Below are 21612 nucleotides of genomic sequence, written 5' to 3'. Positions count from 1 at the left end.
TTTGGAGATAACCATGAATAATAAGCTTTGAATTATTTTTCTCACTCTGGTGTGTGTGGTGATATGTAACGTGTAGCACAATCAACAGCTTGGTGTAGGTGCCCCCGACTTGTGCATTTATGTTCATACATGTGTGTATGGGGGGGAGGGTGGGGCACAAAAACATTATGTGGGTGACTTTAGGTGCTTGGGTGTAACTTTAATTTTTTACATTTTACATTTCTTTTTTTAAACATATTTTTCTTTACATGGGGACAATGTGATGCTTTTTTTTTTTTTTGGGTGACAGGTTCTCCTTGATGAGACATCAGGGATGTAAAAGACCCCTAATATCCCACCTGTTCTCCATTGAAGCTAACAGAGCCCGAGCACAGATCGCACTCCCCGGCCATACGGGCTGGTGAAAGTGTCAGCGAGGATCAGAAGTGACATTTTATACATCACTTCCGGGTCATAAGCAGGAAGCGGAGATCAGAGAATGGACATTTGCTGATCTCCATTCCCTCTACTTGGTGGCCCCACCATGCCGGTCACAGGTCCACTGATGAGGCCAGGAAACATGGCGGGAGCGCGCCCAGGGGGGAATGTGGAAGTGATCGGGGGGCTCTGCAGCCACCTGATTGCTTCCATCCGACAGTTGTACTATGTATAGTGGTGGTGAAATAAAATAAATGTCATTCATTAAGGGACCCGATGATAACTGTCAGGTGTGTCTGGATTCTGGGAACAGTCCCGGGATTTTGAGGTTTGTCCCTGGAAATGTTGCTGATTTTAATCATATTTTTATATATTTTTTTTCTCTATTATGATTTGTCAGTTCACCTTCATGGTAATAATAATAATCGGTGACGGGTATTTTATTCCTCATTTTCCTGTTTCTATCAATGTCGGCAGTTTTCAGTCCTGGAAATACACGTCTCCTTCATACAGGAGAGAATTCTGGGAAATCTCTGGAAGATATATGAGGAATAATAAGGTCTTCTCACTTCCTGGTGAAGCTGAACTCCGGGCTGTATTCATGTATACAGAGCTGCCTTCATTTCTCTCTTCTATCTGCCCGGAGTTCAGCTTTAAATCAGAGAAGACCCCCAACATTCTCCTCCTCATTGCTTTCCTGAGATTTTCTTTTTTTTCTCTGAATGTTTTCTCCTAAAGTCTCCATTTATATAGAGAAATGTTCTTTTATTATATAGTGATAGGAAGAGATGAGGATTTAGTCTTTTTGGGGAACAGCTGGACTGAGGAGCTGCTAAAACTAGTATTGTCCATGTCTAAAGGAGTCCCGGGGAATCTTTATTTCATAGAAAAGAATCCAGAAATAGATCTGCAGATCAGGGTCTGGATTGTGCTTGGCAGAAAAGCTGAAAGTCCACATCAGATTTCCCCTATGATAACCCCAGAGACATCTATCATCTGTTATAGTCATCCTGCCGTCCACCGTCCACCAGAGGACCTGATTAGGAATGTTCATGTTTCTATTGGTCATGATCTATTTCTGTCACTGGAGTCATGTGTTCAGTTCTGTCAATCATTTTTCGGATCTTTTATGTCCCAATCATGTCTAGTAATTAGAAGTGATTGTAAGGAATTGTATTGTATTGTATTGAAAGTGATTTCTTTATAATAAATGGAGATGAAGCATTTCCTCAGATTGGGTTGTGGTGTGCTCACTATGATATGAGAAGTTCTAGAACTCCAAAGACCCGTGACAGGGTTACTGTGTATATTCAGGATGAGCCCCGCCACTGCACACTGCGTGATCTGAGCCAGAAGAAGCCCTGCCCACATCCACTAATGGGGATCAGTATAGTGGTTGATAGGGGGAGGGGCTAGACAATGACACTTCTACACAGGGACCTCTGCAGATCACAGATGGACATGACCTGAAATGATGGAGGTCTACTGATGTCTTTATTATTTCAGGAAAGAAGCTGAAAAACAAAGAAATTGGAATGGAGTCATTCTGCGATGATGGGGCTGAAGTCATTTCCCATGATCCTCTGAGAGAGTATTACAGGAGATAGGTCAGGTACTCCACTCCAGCAAAAATTATTACACCATATTGTTCATTGGAGAGAAGAGGAAGGAGGAGAGTGAAAACGAGAAAGAGAGGGGAGAGAGGGGAGGGAACAGGATAGAAGAGAAAGAAGAGAAAAATAAGGATAAGAGAGAGGAGAGGAAGGAGGAGAGAAGAGGGAGAGAGGAGGGAAAAGAGAGAGAGAGAGGAGGAAAGAAGAGAGAGGAGGGAACATGATAGAAGAGGAAGAGAGAGAGAGGAACTAGGAGGACAGAGAGAGAGAGTGTGTGTCAGGAACCATAAATCAGGCAGAAAATGAAGTTAAAATCACACCTTTAATGAAATAGAAAAAATAGCACAAATAAGGAACAACGTCAAAAACAGAAGCCAGGGTTTGGAAGCCAGAGCGGGTAATCAGATGAGCCGGGATCAGAAACCAGAAGTCAGTGTTGTCAGAAGCCCAAAATCAGGACCAGGAATCAGAAGAGATGTCAACCAAGTCAAGTCATGTACAAGATACAACAGATACACACTGGAGATGTTGACCTGGCAAAGACACAATGGGAATGAGCAAAGCTGTTTAAATAGCCAGAAGGGGTGGCTGTAGACTGGACAAATGAGGCAGGTAATAGTAACCAGTTAAGTCACTATGGAAACAATGAGTGGCTGGTAAATAACCGACAACTGAGCACAGCCTTGCACTTAAAGAAAAGAGCTGCTAGTAATTATCAAATGCCCAGCCCTGACAGTACCCCCTCCTCATTAATCCCTCCGCCTCAGAGGGGCACCAGGCTTGAGGGGAAAATGTAGGAACTGTTCCAAAGCTTGGTTGGCCAGTTCTGCGGTCCCATCGGAGAAGAGGAGAAGGAAAGCTGAATTCCCAAATGTGCACAAAAGGCTTGCCAAAACCTGGACACAAACTGGATACCCCTTTCCGAGATGATAACCTTAGGTAACCCAAGTAACCGAAAGACCTCAAACTGATGCCAGTTCTTTAAAAGTAGGCAACTTCTTTAGCGGAATACAATGAGACATTTTTGAAAACCGGTTAATTACCATAAGAATAAAAAGTGTTGCCCTGAGAGTTGGGCAAATCCACAATAAAATCAGTAGACAAGTGGGTTCAAGGCCTCTCTCCCCTGGGTATGGGTTGTAGGAGGCCCCCAAGAAGGTGCTGGGTGTTTTATTTTGAGCACATACGGGACAAGCGGCTATGAAGGCAGTTACATCAGACTGGAGACAGGGCCACCAGAATTGTTTCTTCTCTGGGTGCCCAGCTGCCTTAGGAGAATAGTAGGTCTGGATCAAAGCAGTGTGGAGATTCTCAGCGGTCATGAGGTTTTTCAGGAGGAGAATGGATCTGAGAGGCCAGAATTCTCTCATCCAAGGGTGTGTAGCACTGTCACCGTAGGGCTTTCTGTATGATGACTTGTTGGGCCTCCTCTGATTACCAGTAAACAGTCACTTAGGGTACAGTTCACACATACATCCTTACTCCCAATGCCTCGTTGCTCAAAAAACAGTTTAGGGGTATTGGTTTTTAGTGTTTATTGTGGAACTTGGATGGGAGAAGGGAAAAGTGGGATACTCCAACTGAGACTATGTACATTGAATAAGTACATCTCTCACTTGACCTCACCAGGTTGGTTGTGGAAGCAGTCTGCCTAAACCATACTGCCACATGTATGGAAAAGGTTAAATCTCCTTACTCTTTCTCCAGCAATAGACTTGGCGATATGAAAACATTGAGACATGATCCCAAATGTTGTGGTGCCTCATCTCATGTATTGAATGAACAGAAGTGAAAAGGGGAAACAAATGTTAATCCCCCAAAAAAGTATTGGCGATATACATTCTCTTCAGGACACTCTCTAGTATCCCCATTAGTGACACTTGTTTACTGACTCCTCTAGCTTCAGGGGTGGCCCTCCTCAGTTCATGCCCCTTGACACAGATCTGTACACACTGTACTGCAGAATCAGATCCTTCAGTGTGTCCCCTTCCAGTCAGCTTCACAGGACCTCCGGGTCCCCTTCCAGTCAGCTCTTTAGGCCCTCAGGTCGACTACCTGAGGCCACACGGCACCTCTTCAGAGGAGGAGGCAGCCACCCCCTCCCTCCATGACCATGCTATCCAGCCAAAAGACCCCGAGCACATGTGCTCCTGGCATTTATATAGTATCCCAGCATGCACTGAGGCACTTTTCCTCTGCCAATCACCCGGGCTGCACTAAATGCCTGTGCACTCATTTGTCAGGTTTCCTCCCACTGTCCAATATGCCTCCCTATTGGACTGGTGTGAAACACTCTGCAGACAGACTTGAGTTGCACCTGAGCACATTAAGCAGTCCTCACTAGCAGATCCTGCTCTCTGGTAGGCAGAGAACAATATAGATTTACCTGCAATCCCTCTGATAAGCAGACAAGATTCAAAACAATACTCTCTCTCTAGCACCTACCTAGGAGGGTGCTACAGGTTGTCAGAATATTTATACTGCTCTGAATATAACAGTGTCTATTTATGTCAATAAGCAAAGATCTGTAAGGTAGGAGAATCTCAACTTATTTCCACAAATCAATATGTAGCGAATTCTTTTTAATTGATTAATTTCTTTTTAAAAGCATATACCAATCTTGGTGAGTACAGTCTACAGTATGGAATATATAAAAATATTTATTCACAAGTAGGGTTGAGCGGACACCTAGATGTCCGTGTTCGACGGGTTCGGCCGAACTTTAAAAAAAAGTCCGGGTCCGTGTCCCGGACTTTTACCGAACTTTTCCCGGACACCGAACCCCATTGAAGTCAATGGGGACCCGAACTTTAAGGCACTAAAATGGCTCTAAAACACCAAAGGAAAGGGCTAGAGTGCTGCAAATGGCAGCAAAACGTAATTAAGAGCATGGCAAGTGCTCTGCAAACAAATGTGGATAGGGAAATAACTTAAAACAACAAAAAAAACAGAAAAATAAAACAATGTTCTTCTTCATCTCTGAAGGACGAGGCCCATATGGAGTAGGAGGGAGGTTGAGGTGGTGGTGGATGTGGCGGTGACATAGGCATGCGCACAGGGTGTGCCGGGTGTGCCTGGGCACACCCTAATCACCTAGGGCACATAGCATTGCCAGTGAGGAGATGGGAAAGATCTCCCTCGAACCTGCTCTGCTCTATTTCTCTTTGCCTACAGGTACATGGCCCCGATACATTACTCTCCCTGCTGGCAAACACATGCATGTGTATTTCAACTTTGGGGTGCACACCTTAATGCAATAGGCTGCGCACACCTATGGGCGCTGTAGGTGGAAGCGGCGGTGGAGGAGGAGGAGGATGAGGTAGCCAACACTGCTTCTTTTCACAAATTTTAAATGAGGGTACACCCCAAAAGAGTGAGAAAGAGCAAAAATGGAACAATGGGTGGGTAAGGTTGGTATCCATTGCTATTCTGCACAAGGTACGGAAAAGTCCCGTGGGATCCATGCCTGGTTCATTTTAATGAACGTGAGCTTGTCCACATTGTCTCTGGACAGGCGGCTGCGCTTGTCTGTTATAACGCCCCCAGCCGTGCTAAATACCCGTTCAGATAATACACTGGCTGCAGGGCACGCCAGCACCTCCAAGGCGTAAAGGGCAAGCTCAGGCCATGTGCCCAATTTGGAGACCCAGAAGTTGAAGGGGGCAGACCCCTCATTCACTACATGTAGGCGTGTGCACACATACTGCTCCACCATGTTGGTGAAATGCTGCCTCCTGCTAAGACGTTCCATATGAGCTGCTGGTGCTGCTGCTTGTTGTGGCATGCTGACAAAGCTTTTCCACATTTCGGCCATGCTAACCCTGCCTTCTGAGGTGCTGGCGGTGCCCTGGTTGCGTTGGCGACCTCTTCCTCCTCCTCCTCTGCCTTGGCCTTGTGCTTCCACTGTGGCCCCGCTGTCAGGTGGGAATGCCAGCAGCATCGCGTCTACCAGCGTGCGCTTGTACTCGCGCATCTTGCGATCACGCTCCAGTGAGTGAATTAAGGACGGTACGTTGTCCTTGTAACGGGGATCCAGCAGCGTGGCCACCCAGTAATCAGCACAAGTTAGAATGTGGGCAACTCCTCGTCGTTGGGGAGACACTGCAGCATGTAATCGCTCATGTGTGCCAGGCTGCCCAGAGGCAACGAAAGGCTGTCCTCTGTGGGAGGTGTATCGTCTGTGTCCTCTGTATCCCCCCAGCAACGCACCAGTGATTGCCATGAGCTGGCCCGGGTGCCACCCTGCTGTGAACATGGTTCCATCTCCTCCTCCTCATCCTCCAGAACTGTGCCCCTGCTGGCCCAATGTGTAAATGGCGTTTGTGGGTGCAGGAACCCACCCTCGGAGCCACTTGTGAATGACTGCCCTGAAAGCCTTGGAAATGATCCCTCTTCCTCCTCCTCCTCCTGTGCCACATCCATCCTCTTCCATCATCGCCCGAATCGTTTTTTGAAGGCGGCATAGAAGTGGGACAGTTAAGCTGACAACCGCGTCATCGGCACTGGCCATGATGGTGGAGTACTCAAAACAGCCCAACAAGGCACACATGGAGGCCCAGTTATTGGTGGTGAAGTGGTGCTGTTCCGCAGAGCAACTCACGCGTGCGTGCTGCACCTGAAACTTCACTATGGCCTGCTGCTGCTCGCACAGTCTTTCCAGCATGTGCAAGGTGGAGTTCCACCTTGTGGGCACGTCATATATGAGGCGGTGAGCGGGAAGGCCGAAGTTATGCTGCAGCGCTGACAGGCGAGCAGCAGCAGGGTGAGAACGCCGAAAGTGCGCACAGGCGGCCCGCACTTTCTGCAGCAGCTCCAACACATCGGGGTAATTTTTAAGGAACCTCTGCACCACCAAATTCAGCACATGCGCCAGGCAAGGGATGTGCGTCAAACCGACTAGGCCCAGAGCTGCTATGAGATTTCGCCCATTATCGCACACCACCAGGCCGGGCTTGAGGCTCGCTGGCAGAAACCACTCATCGGTCTGCTTTTTCATGCTCCTCCACAACTCCTGTGTGGTGTGTGGTTTTTCCCCCAAACAGGCAAGTTTTAAAACTGCCTGCTGTCGTTTACCCCTGGCTGTGCTGAAGTTGGTGTTGAAGGTGTTACGCTGCGGGGTGAGGAGGCGGTAGAGGATGAGGAAGCGGAGTAGGAGGAGTTAGGAACAGGAGGCAAACAGAAGCGCCCTGCAATCCTCGGTGGTGGAAGGACATGCGCCAAATTGCTATCCGCCTCAGGCCCAGCCGCCACTGCATTTACCCAGTGTGTTGTTAGGGAGATATAACGCCCCTGACCGTGCTTACTGGTCCACATATCGGTAGTTAGGTGGACCTTGCCACAGATGGCATTGCGCAGTGCACACCTGATTTTTTTCCCCCACTTGGTTGTGCAGGGAGGGATGGCTTGCCTGGAAAAGTAGTGGCTGCTGGGCACGACGTACTGTGGGACAGCCACCGACATAAGGCTTTTAAAACTGTGCGTCTCCACCAGACGGAATGGCAGCATTTCAAAGGTCAAGAATTTTGAAATGCTGGCATTCAGGGCCAGGGATCGCGGGTGGGTAGGGGGGTACTTCCTCTTCCTCTGAAGTGATTGGGAGATGGAAAGCTGAACGCTTCCACGGGACATTGTGGAGATGGTTGGTGACCCAGGTGGTGGTGTTGCTGACAGATCCTCTGTTTGCGGGGTGGCAGGTGCCGGTATCACTACAGAGGTGGATGAAGAGGCCGAGACTGCAGCAGAAGAGGAAGCAGGAGGAGCCAGAGACCTTTCTTGGTTTTTAAGGTGTCTACTCCACTGCAGCTCGTGCTTTGCACTTAGATGCCTGATCATGCAGGTTGTGCTCAGGTTGAGAAGGTTTATGCCTCGCTTCAGGCTCTGATTGCACAGCGTGCAAACCACTCGTGTCCTGTCATCAGCACATTGTCTGAAGAACTTTCACGCTAGAGAACTCCTTTGACCTGGCTTTGGTGCGCTCAGTCCCTTGCTGCGTTGGGCAGTAGCAGGCGTAGTGTCTAGGGCACGGCCGCTCCGCTTCTGCACCCTGCTCCCTCTTCTGCTGTGCTGCTGGCTCTGTGCGACCACCGCCTCTTCCTCCAAACTACTCAGGTCACCTGCATGACCTTCATTCCATGTGGGGTCAAGGACCTCATCGTCCTCCACATCATCTTCCACCCAGTCTTCACCCCTGCCCTCCTTGTCGGTCTCCACAATTCTGAGTGCCGCAGCAGTTGGCACCTGTGTTTCGTCATCATCGGAGACGTGCTGCGATGGTCCTTCCATGTACTCATCTTGAGAAATAAGTGGTTGGGCATCGCACAATCTCTTCCACTTCTGGGGCAGGGATAGGTGGATGGCCCTGGGAAACCCTGCTGACAGAGTCATCAAAAAGAAGAAGAGACTGCTGTATGACTTTGGGCTCAGACTGCTTGCCTGATTTGCAAGGGGGTGAGGTGAAAGACGGTTGGACATCGGCTGCAGGTGCCAACTCTGACCTTTCTGCAGTAGACTGGGTGGGAGACAATGTGAAGGAACTGGGGGCACTGTCAGCAACCCAATCTACTATCGCCTGTACTTGTTCTTGCCTCAACACTTGTAGAGGCGCATGATGCCCTACCAAATTCTGCTGCAGGTTCTGTCGCCTACTCACACTTGAGGAAGGTGTTTCACTTGTGCGTGTAGCTGGCACAGATCGACCATGTCCTCTCCTTGCAACAGGAGCTCTACCAGCAGCACCACGACCCAGGCCACGGCCCCTATTTGACGTTCTCCTCATATTTCTGTAATTTATGATCTTGCCCTAGAAAGGTGTTTATTGAATAGCGGAACAAAACAACAACAGCATCTCACGGGTGTATCTCACAGTCAAATATGCAAACTATGCCGCAATTTAATTTTTTTTACCCCAAAAGGGTGTTTATTAAATAGCGGAATAGAAAAACAGTATACAAATACAACGGGTGTATCTCACAGTCAGATATGCAAAGTATGCCGCAATTTAATTTTTTTCACCCCAAAAGGGTGTATATTGAATAGCGGAATAGAAAAAAGTATATAAAATGGTGTATCTCACACGTACAAACACAGACTAGGCCCCGATTACAATTTTTTATACCCTAAAGGGAGGATGAGGATGAGGAAGAGGAGTAGGAGGAGTTCGGAACAGGAGGCAAACTGAAGCGCCCTGCAATCCTCGGCGGTGGAAGGAGATGCGCCAAACAAATTTAAAAGGTGTATCTCACACATACCGATACAGACTATGCCGCAATGTAATTTTTTTCACCCCAAAAGGGTGTATATTGAATAGCGGAATAGAAAAAAGTATATAAAACGGTGTATCTCACACGTACAAACACAGACTAAGCCCCGATTACAATTTTTTGTACCCTAAAGGGAGGATGAGGAAGAGGAGTAGGAGGACTTCGGAACAGGAGGCAAACTGAAGCGCCCTGCAATCCTCGGCGGTGGAAGGAGATGCGCCAATCAAATTTAAAAGGTGTATCTCACACGTACCAATACAGACTATGCCGCAATTTAATTTTTTTCACCCCAAAAGGGTGTATATTAAATAGCGGAATAGAAAAAAGTATATAAAACGATGTATCTCACACGTACAAACACAGACTAGGCCCCAATTACAATTTTTTGTACCCTAAAGGGAGGATGAGGAAGAGGAATAGGAGGACTTCGGAACAGGAGGCAAACTGAAGCGCCCTGCAATCCTCGGCGGTGGAAGGAGATGCGCCAAACAAATTTAAAAGGTGTATCTCACACATACCGATACAGACTATGCCGCAATGTAATTTTTTTCACCCCAAAAGGGTGTATATTGAATAGCGGAATAGAAAAAAGTATATAAAACGGTGTATCTCACACGTACAAACACAGACTAGGCCCCGATTACAATTTTTTGTACCCTAAAGGGAGGATGAGGAAGAGGAGTAGGAGGACTTCGGAACAGGAGGCAAACTGAAGCGCCCTGCAATCCTCGGCGGTGGAAGGAGATGCGCCAAACAAATTTAAAAGGTGTATCTCACACGTACCGATACAGACTATGCCGCAATTTAATTTTTTTCACCCCAAAAGGGTGTATATTGAATAGCAGAATAGAAAAAAGTATATAAAACGGTGTATCTCACACGTACAAACACAGACTCCCCTTTAAATTTGTAATTTTTTAATAGCAGATTAGAACAGCACTGTGTGTAAAGGCTGTATGTCATAGTAACGTATGAATGAAAAAATTAATAATTATTTTTCACTTTAATTGGTGATTTTTCAATAGCAGATGTGAACACAGCAGTGTCTTATGTTTTATGTCACGGTCAGCAGCAGGCTATGAAGGGAAAAAGAAAAAAATCCCCTTTAAATTTGTAATTTTTAAATAGCAGATTAGAACAGCACTCTGTAGTAAAATATAGCTGAACACTGCACACAACAGACTGTTAAAAATATTTTTTTTTCTCCCTCCTCCTCCTCCTCCTCAGTGGGCTCAAGTGAGGGCAAAAAGATCGTTCACTGCACCACCCCCACACAGCAAAATCGATGTAGATCTCTAATGGACGATTGTTCTGTCCTGTGTCTCCTAATCTCTCCCTGCCTACTCTCTCCAGCCTGTCCCTAAAATGCTTTTCTATCTTTCCCTGCCTACACTCCGACCTGTCCCTACATTCTTTTCAGCCAAATTGTTTATTTTTCCTGTCTCTGTCCCTAATCAGCAGCAGCCAGCACCGTTGTGTGTGCTCTCTCCCTACACTAGAACAGACTGACGCACACCGCGCTGTGTCTCTAGCTTATAAAGACCTGGGTCACATGCTTCAGCTGGCCAATCACAGCCATGCCATTAGTAGGCATGGCTGTGATGGCTTCTATGGCACACCAGTTAAACGCTTGTTGATTGGCTGTTGAAATCGCGCCATTACATACAAAACAGGAAATAAAATTACTGAACAAGGATTTTAAACCCGAATATACAGTAAAGTTTTCGGGTCCGTGTCCGGGTAACAAAAATCCAATTGTCCGGTACGGACCGGAATAATACAGTCCGTGTTCGCTCAACCCTACTCATGATGCATACATGTCCATCTAATATCTCCATCATGTATCTAGATAAGGATTGAAACTGGTAACACCATTTAATAAGGATATATTATTAATATGATATGTGTATTGATTGGAAATTACTGATTTACCCAGATACTTTACATTTAGTAGCAGTAAAAATTATATAGATGCATAGACAGTTATATATATATTGCTACACAACAACTTGTATATGGAAACTTTTCTACACATGGGTTATTTCCAATCAGAATATTATCCATTAAGGAATTATTAAGTTAACAACAATACAATCATGATTTGGGACTGGATTATAAAATATGGGAGAAATTCTGACCATTATACACTACTATATAATAGATATAATGTAATTCTCAATAGAAGATTGTCATAAAATCATAAGTTCCACACCCCCCTTTGGTATATGATAGGACAAGGATGTTGTATAAGCGTATGATTATATTAAATTCATTTGAAGATGCAGTTCTCATCATGTAGCTTCCAATGGACAATTATCTGTATGACACAATCTCTACCCCCGTCTTGGTGCGTAGGTAAATGAATTACAGATTCTTGTCTTTGGTCAGGCTGTTTTCCATTTGTTTGACTTCTCAGGGTAGAAACAATAGTTTATTTGCTAGGGAATGTGTGAACACAGATGTGATCCTGAAACTGGTTGAATATCTGCCATTGTGGAGAGAATTTTCATTGCCAGAGCATTATATTCAAAGTTTATCTAAACACAATTTCCTTTTGGGGGCAGACGACCTAGCTTCTCATCTCAAGGACATGTAAATAACACAAATTCAACAATGGACGCAGTGTGTGCTTGAAACTGAAGGTATTTTGACTGAATCAGTGACAAGGTCCTTTTAGGCCTCAAAGTTCACAGTTCTTCACCTGTAATAATAAAAATGTATTTCTATTTAGTACTGGAAGTCTAACAAAGGTAATTGAGCATGCTCAACAGTACCCAGGAATACAGACAAAGGCTGCTATCACCTTGGAAGCTCACAATAATGTCCTATCTCAGATAGGGAGCTCCGTTTTTTTTTATGAGACAGAGGGACAATCAACAAGAAGTGATGGCTATACTACTTTAGCCAATCGGATCCAAATGTACAGTAACATGACACAAGTTACTCACATAGAATGAGCCAATGGCACACTTGTATACATTCAAATATATAATAGAAAGGGGAGTACACGATCAGGAATGAGCAGAACAGAGTGCAAGGCTTCCCGACTAAAACTACACAATGAAACCAGCGTGTAGAACCGTGAATGTTTCTCTGATCAAACTCGTGCATGTATTTCCACCACTACTACTGGCGTGAATCCCGCTTAGCAAAGCTTCAGAGAACAATGCCTAATAGGAATATACCACTGTTCCCATAGACATGAGGCTATCTGCAGGGAAAGAGCAATGCGGTTTCCACTATGGTGATCAGGCATAGTATAAAGACATGAGCGTGTATCCCTTTATAAAGGCAGATAGATATCAAAACGATATTGCCTCTGTGCCACAATACACATAGATCTATACTGGCAAACAGATCTGTGCATAGCACATGGAGTGTTCACCGGTGGAGATGTCTATGTAGAGTGAACGCGTCTACACATCTAAGGGAAGGTTTTCACTGCCAGTAGTCTTTCCTCAATGCCGGTTCACCCATACATGCTTTAATGAGCGTACTGCAAGCAAACCGACAACAGGAGCCATAATGACAATCTAAATAAAACACATCCTGAAAAATGTCCACACTACAACCTAATAAAAATTCTACAACAGTTACCCAGAGAATCCGAGTGTGTACTGACAAGTAATAGCTAAGAATAATGACAATGGAGAAGACCCTGAAAGTTCATCTTTACCTAAACACCCGTATTTACCAAGTCCAAACATTTAACTCAAGTCTTTTACATTCACATATATGCAAATTGGATGCGTTTTGAACCACACCTCATTCGCATGACATGTGAATCAAACCGTCTTTCTATGAAGTCGGTTCACATATGTGCAGTGCAGTAGCAGGAGAAATTATCTGCAAATTTAAAGAGTCCTGTGTGTTTTTGTGAGCACTGCGGTGTGGTTTATATGTGGATTTCAGGCTATTGCCTTCTACACGAACACAGGTAAATCACACATCAAATCAGTTTTGAACCTGAATTTGATTTAAAAAAACAGCTTGGGGTCCCCCCAAATCCATACTAGGCCCTTTTTGGTACGGATTTTAACGGGAACCCCAGGCCAAAGTCTATTTAAAAAATGGCGTGCCCCCCCCAAAATCCATACCAGACCCTTATCTGAGCATGCAGGCTGGCATGCCAGAAAAGGGTGGGACGGACGAGCGCCCCCCCCCCCCCTCCTGAACCATACCAAGCCACATTCCCTCAACATGAAGTGGGTGCTTTGGGGCAGGGGGGCCCTGTGCTCCCCCATTCCAAAGTACCTTGTCTCCATGTTGATGAGGACAAGGACCTCTTCCACACAACCCTGGCTGGTGATTGTGGGGGTCTTCGGGCAGGGAGCTTATTGGAATCTGGAAGCCCCCTTTAACAAGGGGGGCCCCAGATCCCCCACATCCCCACATGTGAATGAGTATGGGTTACATTGTTCCCCTACTCATTCACCAAAAAAAACATCAATAAGAAATTAAAACACACAGTTTTTGACAATCCTTTTATTTAAAAACAGTGTCCCCCGGCGTACATCCATTGTCAATCATGACACCCGCCGCCAACCCCAAAAACAAAAAAAAAGAAAGCTCCGGTCACGCCGAAGGTTCCTGCTGTCTGCCTGCTCCACCGTCTGGCAGTTGTTCAATAGCTAAGGCGCGGGGGCACCTGCTGACATCACTGAGCGGAAGCACAGCCCCCATGTGACACCACTGATTGCATTTAAAGTAAATGATAGATGAAGTTTAAATTTTTTTTTTCTCTGCAAGGAGAGAGAGAGAGAGAGGTACGATGTATGTCTTCCATTCACAGAGAAAGAAAACACGGGGGTGGTGATCACTGTGATTACCAATCAGAGGCTATCACAGTGATCAGGCATCCCAGAATCAGGAGTTCTGGGTCCTAATTGTTAGTATGGTGCCTGCTGAGAACCCGGACTCCATGCTGGAGCACGCCATGCAGTGCGCTCCCAGTACAAATGGAGGTACGCAAATATGATAGTGGGCGAGTAATCAAACTGTTCGTGAACAGACCAATGTTATTATAGGAGCAGAGCACAGCCCGCACCTCCTCTGTAGGAATTTCCCACCTGCAGAAACACCTAGAGGGGGTGTGAGGGGGGGCAGTTGAGGGGGTAAAAATGATATGTGCTTGGAATGAGCAGTTTATAGAGGGGGGGCTATTTGTGTTAGGAAGAGGAATGGGGGGATATGTGTTACAAGGGGGGATTGAGGGGATTTGTGCTAGGAAGGGGTGGGGGATTTTGGCTAAGAGGAGGAATGGGAGATTTGACCCCCTGTACCCTGCCATGCTGACCCCATGTTCTCCGTCCTATTGACTCCTGTTCTCTGTCTTGCTGACCCCTGTCCATCGCCCTATTGACACATATTTTCTATCCTGACTACCCCTATTCTCTACCCTGCCTACCCCTGTCCTCCACCCTGCGGACCCCTGTCCCCTTCCCTGCTGACCTCTGTCCTGCTGACTCCTGTCCTCCATCCTGCCCTGCTGATCCCTGTCCTCCATTCTGTTGACCCCTGTACACTGCCCTGCAGACCCTTCTCCTCTGCTTGGCTGACCCCTGTCAACTGCCCATATGACCCCTGTCCTCCTCCCCACTGACCCCAGTATACTGCCCTGTTGTCCCCATGTCCTCTGTTTTGATAACCCCTGCTCTACATCCAGCTGACCCCTGTCCTCTGCCCTGCTGATGCATTGTACACAGCCCTGCTGACTCCCTGAACACTGCCCCGATGACTCCTTGTTCTCTGCCCTGCTGACTCCGTGTCCTCTGCCCTGCTGCTCACTGTTTACTGCCCTGCTGATCCCTCTACACTTCCCTAATAACCCACCGTACACTGTCCTGCTGACTCCCTGTGCTTTTTCTTGCCGATCCCGTGTACACTGCTCTACTGACTCTTGTACACTTCCCTGCTGACCTCTCATTCTCTGCCCAGCTAACCCCCTGCACACTGCCCTGCTGACTCCTTGTTTTCTGCCCTGCAGTAGGCCTCGGCTGCAGGGACATGTGCCTCTACTCAACCTCAGATACAATTAATTGCTGTTCATCCGCTTGCAGCAAGTGACTGATACTGTGCTTCATTAATTCAACTGACTCCTGTATCTGTGGATGAGGAGGAAGAACATGGAGCTTTAGCAGCTACTGATGACTTCAAGCGTTTCTGCTTCTGGGAGACAGAGGAGGAGGAGGAGAATGAAGACTTGGTTAGCCACTCCACCACCTTCTCTTCATCTCTGGGTGTATAACAGGCTTCACGCCAGGAAAAGAAGACACGTGCCCTACCTCTAGATACTGCACCACAACCCCTGATTTGGCCTGTGAATACGAATGCTGGAATGCTGATCAAGTTAATGTTAAAAATTTATGCAAAAATTATTTTTTTATAAGTTTAAATGTACACAATCCTGGGGCTTGTCCTAATCTGACATCGAAAGGTTTAATAAAATATTTAGATACGTAAATTCCCCGATATGATGTACGTCACAGGCTGCAGCCTACCTCACATATTACCCCAAGAGAGGTAAGATTTGTTATATTCAATTTATTTTCCAATTGGTTTACATCCTTCTTGCCCCCAGGCAGTGCCACCTATCCCTCCTGTTACGCATTCAAGAAAGGTTTAATAACAATTCAACTGAGAGCTGAGCTCAGCCTCGCCCTGCATTAGTTCTAACCACTTCAATCATATTTCTAGTTCCAGAGACATTCAGTTTCGTTTCTCTTCTGCTCTCAGCTATGGCGTCTGCTAATGTGAAAGCTGAACTGAAATGTTCCGGCTGTCTGAACTTTTTTACAGATTCTGTAACTCTGAAATGCGGGCACAACCTCTGTCGGGACTGTATTGATCGTGGAATGGATACACAGGAGGGGTCTGGAGAATATTTCTGTCCTGAATGCAGAGAGAAGTTTCCGGATATAACCATGAGGAACATAGCACAGCCAGGTCAGAAGGTCTTCTGTACTTACTGTGTGGACTCTCCTGTACCTGCTGTTAGATCCTGTCTACACTGTGAGGTTTCTCTGTGTGATAAACACCTGAAAGTCCACAAAAAGTCCCCAGAACACATCTTATGTGACCCCACCCTGTCCATGGAGAGAAGGAATTGCTCCGTCCATAAGAAGATTCTGGAGTATTACTGCACTGAGGATGAGACCTATATCTGTATATCTTGTTCTATGATTGGAGGACATAAAGGACATGAGATGGAGTTACTGGATGAGGCTTCTGAGAAGAAAAAGGAGACAATGAGGAATGTTCTGCCGAAACTTCTGACAAAGAGAGAGGAGACGGAGGAAAGAGTCCAGAGTCTGCAGGAACACAGGAGGAAAGTAGAAGAAGAAGCAGCTGGTGACACCGAGAGAGTCACTGCCCTGTTTATAGATCTCAGGAGACGCCTGGAAGACCTGGAGAAGAGAGTCCTGAGGGACATCTCCGGGCGAGCAGAGCGGATCTCCATCTCCATCCGGGATCTGGAAATAAAGAAGGAGGAGCTGTCCAGGAAGATGGTGGACATTGAGGAGCTGTGTAACATGACGGATCCACTGACTGTCTTACAGGAATCAGACACAGGTGACTTGTGTGATACTGAGGATGGAGATAATGAGGACAGAGAGAGACATGAGGAACTCCTCCATGATGGAGGGGGTCTGGGTGTGGCGGGGGTCTTACACACAGGTTTATCTGATATAATAAGAGAGGTAAATGTATACTTCTATATACAGGGAGTTGCAGACATATTACTGGATGGAAACACCGCTAACAATTATCTACAGATATCAGATGACAGGAAAACTGTATCCAGGTCAGATAGGAAGCAGAAGTGCCCACAAGCACCAAAGAGATTTCTGGGTTGTCCTCAGGTGATGAGCAGTCAGAGTTTCTCCTCAGGGAGACATTACTGGGATGTGGATGTCGGGGAATCAGATGAATGGATAGTCGGGATGTGTTACCCCAGTATAGACAGGAAAGGACGTAAGTCAGAGATTGGAGATAATAAGAAGTCCTGGGGATTGGACAGGTCTGGCAATCATTATTTTGTGATACATGACAGTGATGAGACCCTCTTACCCACCAATCTCTCCAGTAACAGAGTCAGAATAGATCTGGATTATGAGGCCGGGCGGATCTCCTTTTATGATCTGTGTGACCCGATCCGACACCTCCACACCTTCACCACCACCTTCACTGAGCCCCTCCATGCTGGGTTTAATGTATTGAAAGGTTGTATAAAGATATGTGGGGGAGATGTGGGAACTCCGCCCAGAGTCTGACATCACAGGAATGGATGATGGGATTGGATCACTGATCAGCCAATGCTTGGAGGTGACTCCATAGATAGAGGAGCCTCCCTAAGACAGGAAGTGTGTTACTGGCAGGATCACTGGAGATAAATAAAGGAACCCCCCCCCCCTCTAAGATTGGTAAGCTTTAGTATATATAATTTTTGTTTTTGGGTTTATTACCACTTTAAATCTCTGTCCTAGAACAAGCATGCTGTAAATAAGAGTAAAAAAAGTGTCAGAATTCCTTATCTCTATACTTGTTCCGGGGCAAAGACTGAGACAGTATTGAAGGTAAAGCATCTGCACGACAGCCAGGGAACCAGCATTCTCAAAAGGAGTCTAGCAATGGCAGCCCCCATGATTTTCTCATAATGGATGCCCTTTAACCCCTTCAATACTGAGCACTCTCACCCCCTTCCTACCCAGGCCAATTTCAGCTTTCAGCCTTCTCACACTTTGAATGACAATTGCGCGGTCATGCAACACTGTACCCACACCTATTTTTTATCATTTTTCTTTAGACAAATATAGCTTGTTTTTGTATTATTTAATAACCACTGGATTTTTTTATTTTTTGCTAAATGAAAAAAAATAGACCGAAAATTTTGAAAAAAAAAAAAAGGTTTTTAGTTTCTGTTATAAATTTTTGTAAATAATTATTTTTTCTCCTTCACTGATGGGCTCTGATATGCAGAACTGATGGGTAGTGATAGTTGGCATTGATGGGCACTGATAGGTGGCACTGATAGGCGACATTTATGGGCACTTATAGGCAGCATTGATTGGTGCCACTGATGGGTATGGCACTGATGATCAGGCACTGAAAGGTATCACTGATTGGCATCCCTGATGGGCACTGATTGGCATCACTGTTGGGGCTGCACTGCTGATCAGTGTCCTGATTATCTGTGCAGATCTCCTTTGTGAGGAAACTCCGCTGATTGGCTCTCCGCCGATCCTTGTTTACATGTGATCAGCTGTGATTGGACACAGCTGATCACATGAGTAAAGAGCTGCATCATCGGCTCTTTACCAAGATCAGTGATGTGCTGTGTCCCTGCTGATCGCCGCAAGTGCGCAACCGTGGCGAGAGTGAGACAATGTCATATGACGTTGTCCCAGAACATAAGAGCAGCTGCCCACCCGTCATTTCACAATACGGTGGGTGGGAGGTGGTTATATGTAAAATGTTGTTCATTAACTGACACAATGATAAATGCCATAAATATGGACTGAGACAAAAGTAACGAATCACCACTCGCAATCACCCAGCGCTTAAGCACTCCTATTGTGCAATATACAAGTATAGGAACAGCTGCTGCCTAAAACCATATATCACAAAACATAAAACATAGATGCATATCACCTCAATCAATATCAAGAGTAATATCCACAAGCAGCGGCGCCCTCCGTATGACGAAACCGGTAAGGGCGTGAGCAATGCGGTCACCTAAGCAACAGGACGCTAAGCGAGAGGCTCGGCAACACTCGCGGACTTCTGCACGCTGACGAGCGCGACGTTGGCCCGGTAGGCTCCTTAATGCGTCCGATGCTGCCTTGTAATATATATTTATCCACGCTGTTTTAACTGTTTGATATTGTAAGTGCATTTGTGGAGGGGGACAATCCATAAATAAAAATGGGGATTTGGTCCCACCATATGGCCACTATCAAGTAGATATAGGAGGAGTCCCTTGTAGTGCATTAGCACATCTCTCCCAGCAAGGAGTGTTGTCTCCAAGGATTAGAGAGGCTGGATTCACCCCTTTTTTATGGATAATGTAGGACCCACTGATAATGGGGTACTTTGATGTAGTGGTGGGCTTGAGCACGATATGGCCATATGGTGGGACCAAATCCCCATTTTTATTTATGGATTGTCTCCATATTTGATAGTCATTTGTTTTGCATGTGTGCGCTATTCTTTTTTAATATACATGTCGCTTGGTTCATAGCTGCACCGGCTTTAGATATACATGTTCAGGGTTTGCTCCCCCAATTTTTTGCTTGCTTATTTGTGGAGGGGGGGCTGGGTATCAATAAACTGTTTTTTTTTGGCGATACTGCTCTATGTGCCCCTTTATTCTCTTCCCATGCATTATGCTTGAGCGGATTATGCAGAGGTGAACAGTTGCATATATCTTGATGCAAGTGGATTCATGAGTGATTACTGTCCAGATGAACCGGGGAGTTGGAGTTCTTTTGGGCTGGTTTCTTGCCAGTATCTGGTAAGTATCTGGTAAGTGCATTTCCCTGGGGAGAGGTTCACATGGTGAGGTGAAGGGATTGAGCTTTTCTTTTCGGCTCCAGCACTGGTGATTGATCCCTCTGTGGACCCTATAGAGACTCTATTTTACTATTCCCCATGGACATTCATTGGACTTGTATTCCATGATAGATTATATCATGTGTTAGCGCTGCTTGTGTGATATTGATTGAGGTGATATGCATCTATGTTTTATGTTTAATGATAAATGCCAGCTGTGACTGGTTCCCGGGACAGTCCCGGGATTTAGAGGGTTGCCTATGGAAATGTTGCCGATTTTAATATATTTTTTTCTATTATGATTTGTATTACAGAGTCAGTTGACCTTCATGGTAATAATAATCGGTGGCGGGTATTTTATTCCTCATTTTCCTGTTTCTATCAATGCCGGCAGTTTTCAGTCCTGGAAATACACGTCTCCTTCATACAGGAGAGAATTCTGGGAAATCTCTGGAAGATATATAAGGAATAATAAGGTCTTCTCACTTCCTGTTAAAGCTGAACTCTGGGCTGTATTCATGTATACAGAGCTGTATTCATTTCTCTCTTCTATCTGCCCGGAGTTCAGCTTTAAATCAGAGAAGACCCCCGACATTCTCCTCCTCATTGCTTTCCTGAGATTTTCTTAGGTTTTTTTCTCTGAATGTTATGCCTAAAGTCTCCATTTATATAGAGAAATGTTCTTTTATCATATAGTGATAGGAAGTGACGAGGATTTAGTGTTATAGGGGAACGGCTGGGCTGAGGAGGTGATAGAACTAGTATTGTCCATGTCTAAAGGGGTCCCGGGAAATCTTTATTTCATAGAAAATAATCCAGAAATAGATCTGCAAATCAGGGTCTGGATTTTGCTTGGCAGGAGAGCTGGCAATCCACATCAGATTTCCCCTATGATAACCCCAGAGACATCTATCATCTGTTATAGTCATCCTGCCGTCTGCCGTCCATCAGAGGACCTGATTAGGAATGTTCATGTTTCTATTGGTCATGTTCTATTTCTATCAGTGGAGTCATGTGATCAGTTCTGTCAATCATTTTCCGGATCTTTTATGTCCCAATCATGTCTAGTAATTAGAAGTGATTGTAAGGAATCGTATTGTATTGGAAGTGATTTCTTTATAATAGAAGTGATTTTTTTTGTTTTTTACTTTTAATAAATTTGCAAAGATTTCAAACCAGCTAATTTCACGTTGTCATTAAGAGGATTGTTTGTAGCATTTTAAAGTAAAATAATGAATTGAATCCATTTTGGAATAAGGCTGTAACATAACAAAATGTGGAAAAAGTGAAGCGCTGTGAATACTTTCCAGAGGTAGGTCAGATACTCCACTCCAACAGAAATGATTACATCATATTGGTCAGAATCTTCCAGTCATTGTCCAATCAGCACTAAGACATGAGGGCGGGAATATGATTGGTTGCTAGGAGCAACACAGGCACTTTCCTCTCTGACACATTTATGGATTTGGGAACAATTTATATCAGTTTGATTTGTGGAAAATGGAGTTCAGTAGATGATCTGCAATTCTTTACAGGATTGTTACTGATCCCTTAATTGTCTAATGAGTTCTACACTCCGAGGCCTGAATGTGACTGAATAGAGTGGACTTGTGTCCTCTGTCCATGTGATACACAAATTCTTCTTATTATTATTATTCTCAATTCATTTATGGAAAAGAGAGAAATATAATTCAGTTTTCTATTGTATCTCCGCCTGATGATTCCATTACACCCATATATGAGGAGACCCCACATTATGTATGAAGTGAAGG

At 45.4% G+C, this 21612-nt stretch overlaps 1 protein-coding gene across 1 annotated transcript in view; it reads left to right on the top strand.

The window, feature by feature from the left end:
- Positions 1-17562, top strand: part of LOC309553092 (uncharacterized protein) — a gene marked incomplete at both ends in the record, with an annotated part of 117362 nt that extends 99800 nt beyond the window's left edge. Inside the window, 1 exon segment of the mRNA XM_082253991.1 lies at positions 16243-17562. Within this exon segment, the coding sequence (XP_082110117.1) occupies positions 16243-17562 (1320 nt within the window).
- Positions 17563-21612: the final 4050 nt, after the last annotated feature.

Source organism: Pelophylax lessonae (genome assembly GCF_965119305.1).
Source record: "Pelophylax lessonae genome assembly, chromosome: 4".
Classification (NCBI taxonomy): domain Eukaryota; kingdom Metazoa; phylum Chordata; class Amphibia; order Anura; family Ranidae; genus Pelophylax; species Pelophylax lessonae.
Note: the sequence above shows the minus strand (reverse complement) of the source record. Positions and strands in the feature narration are given on the sequence as shown.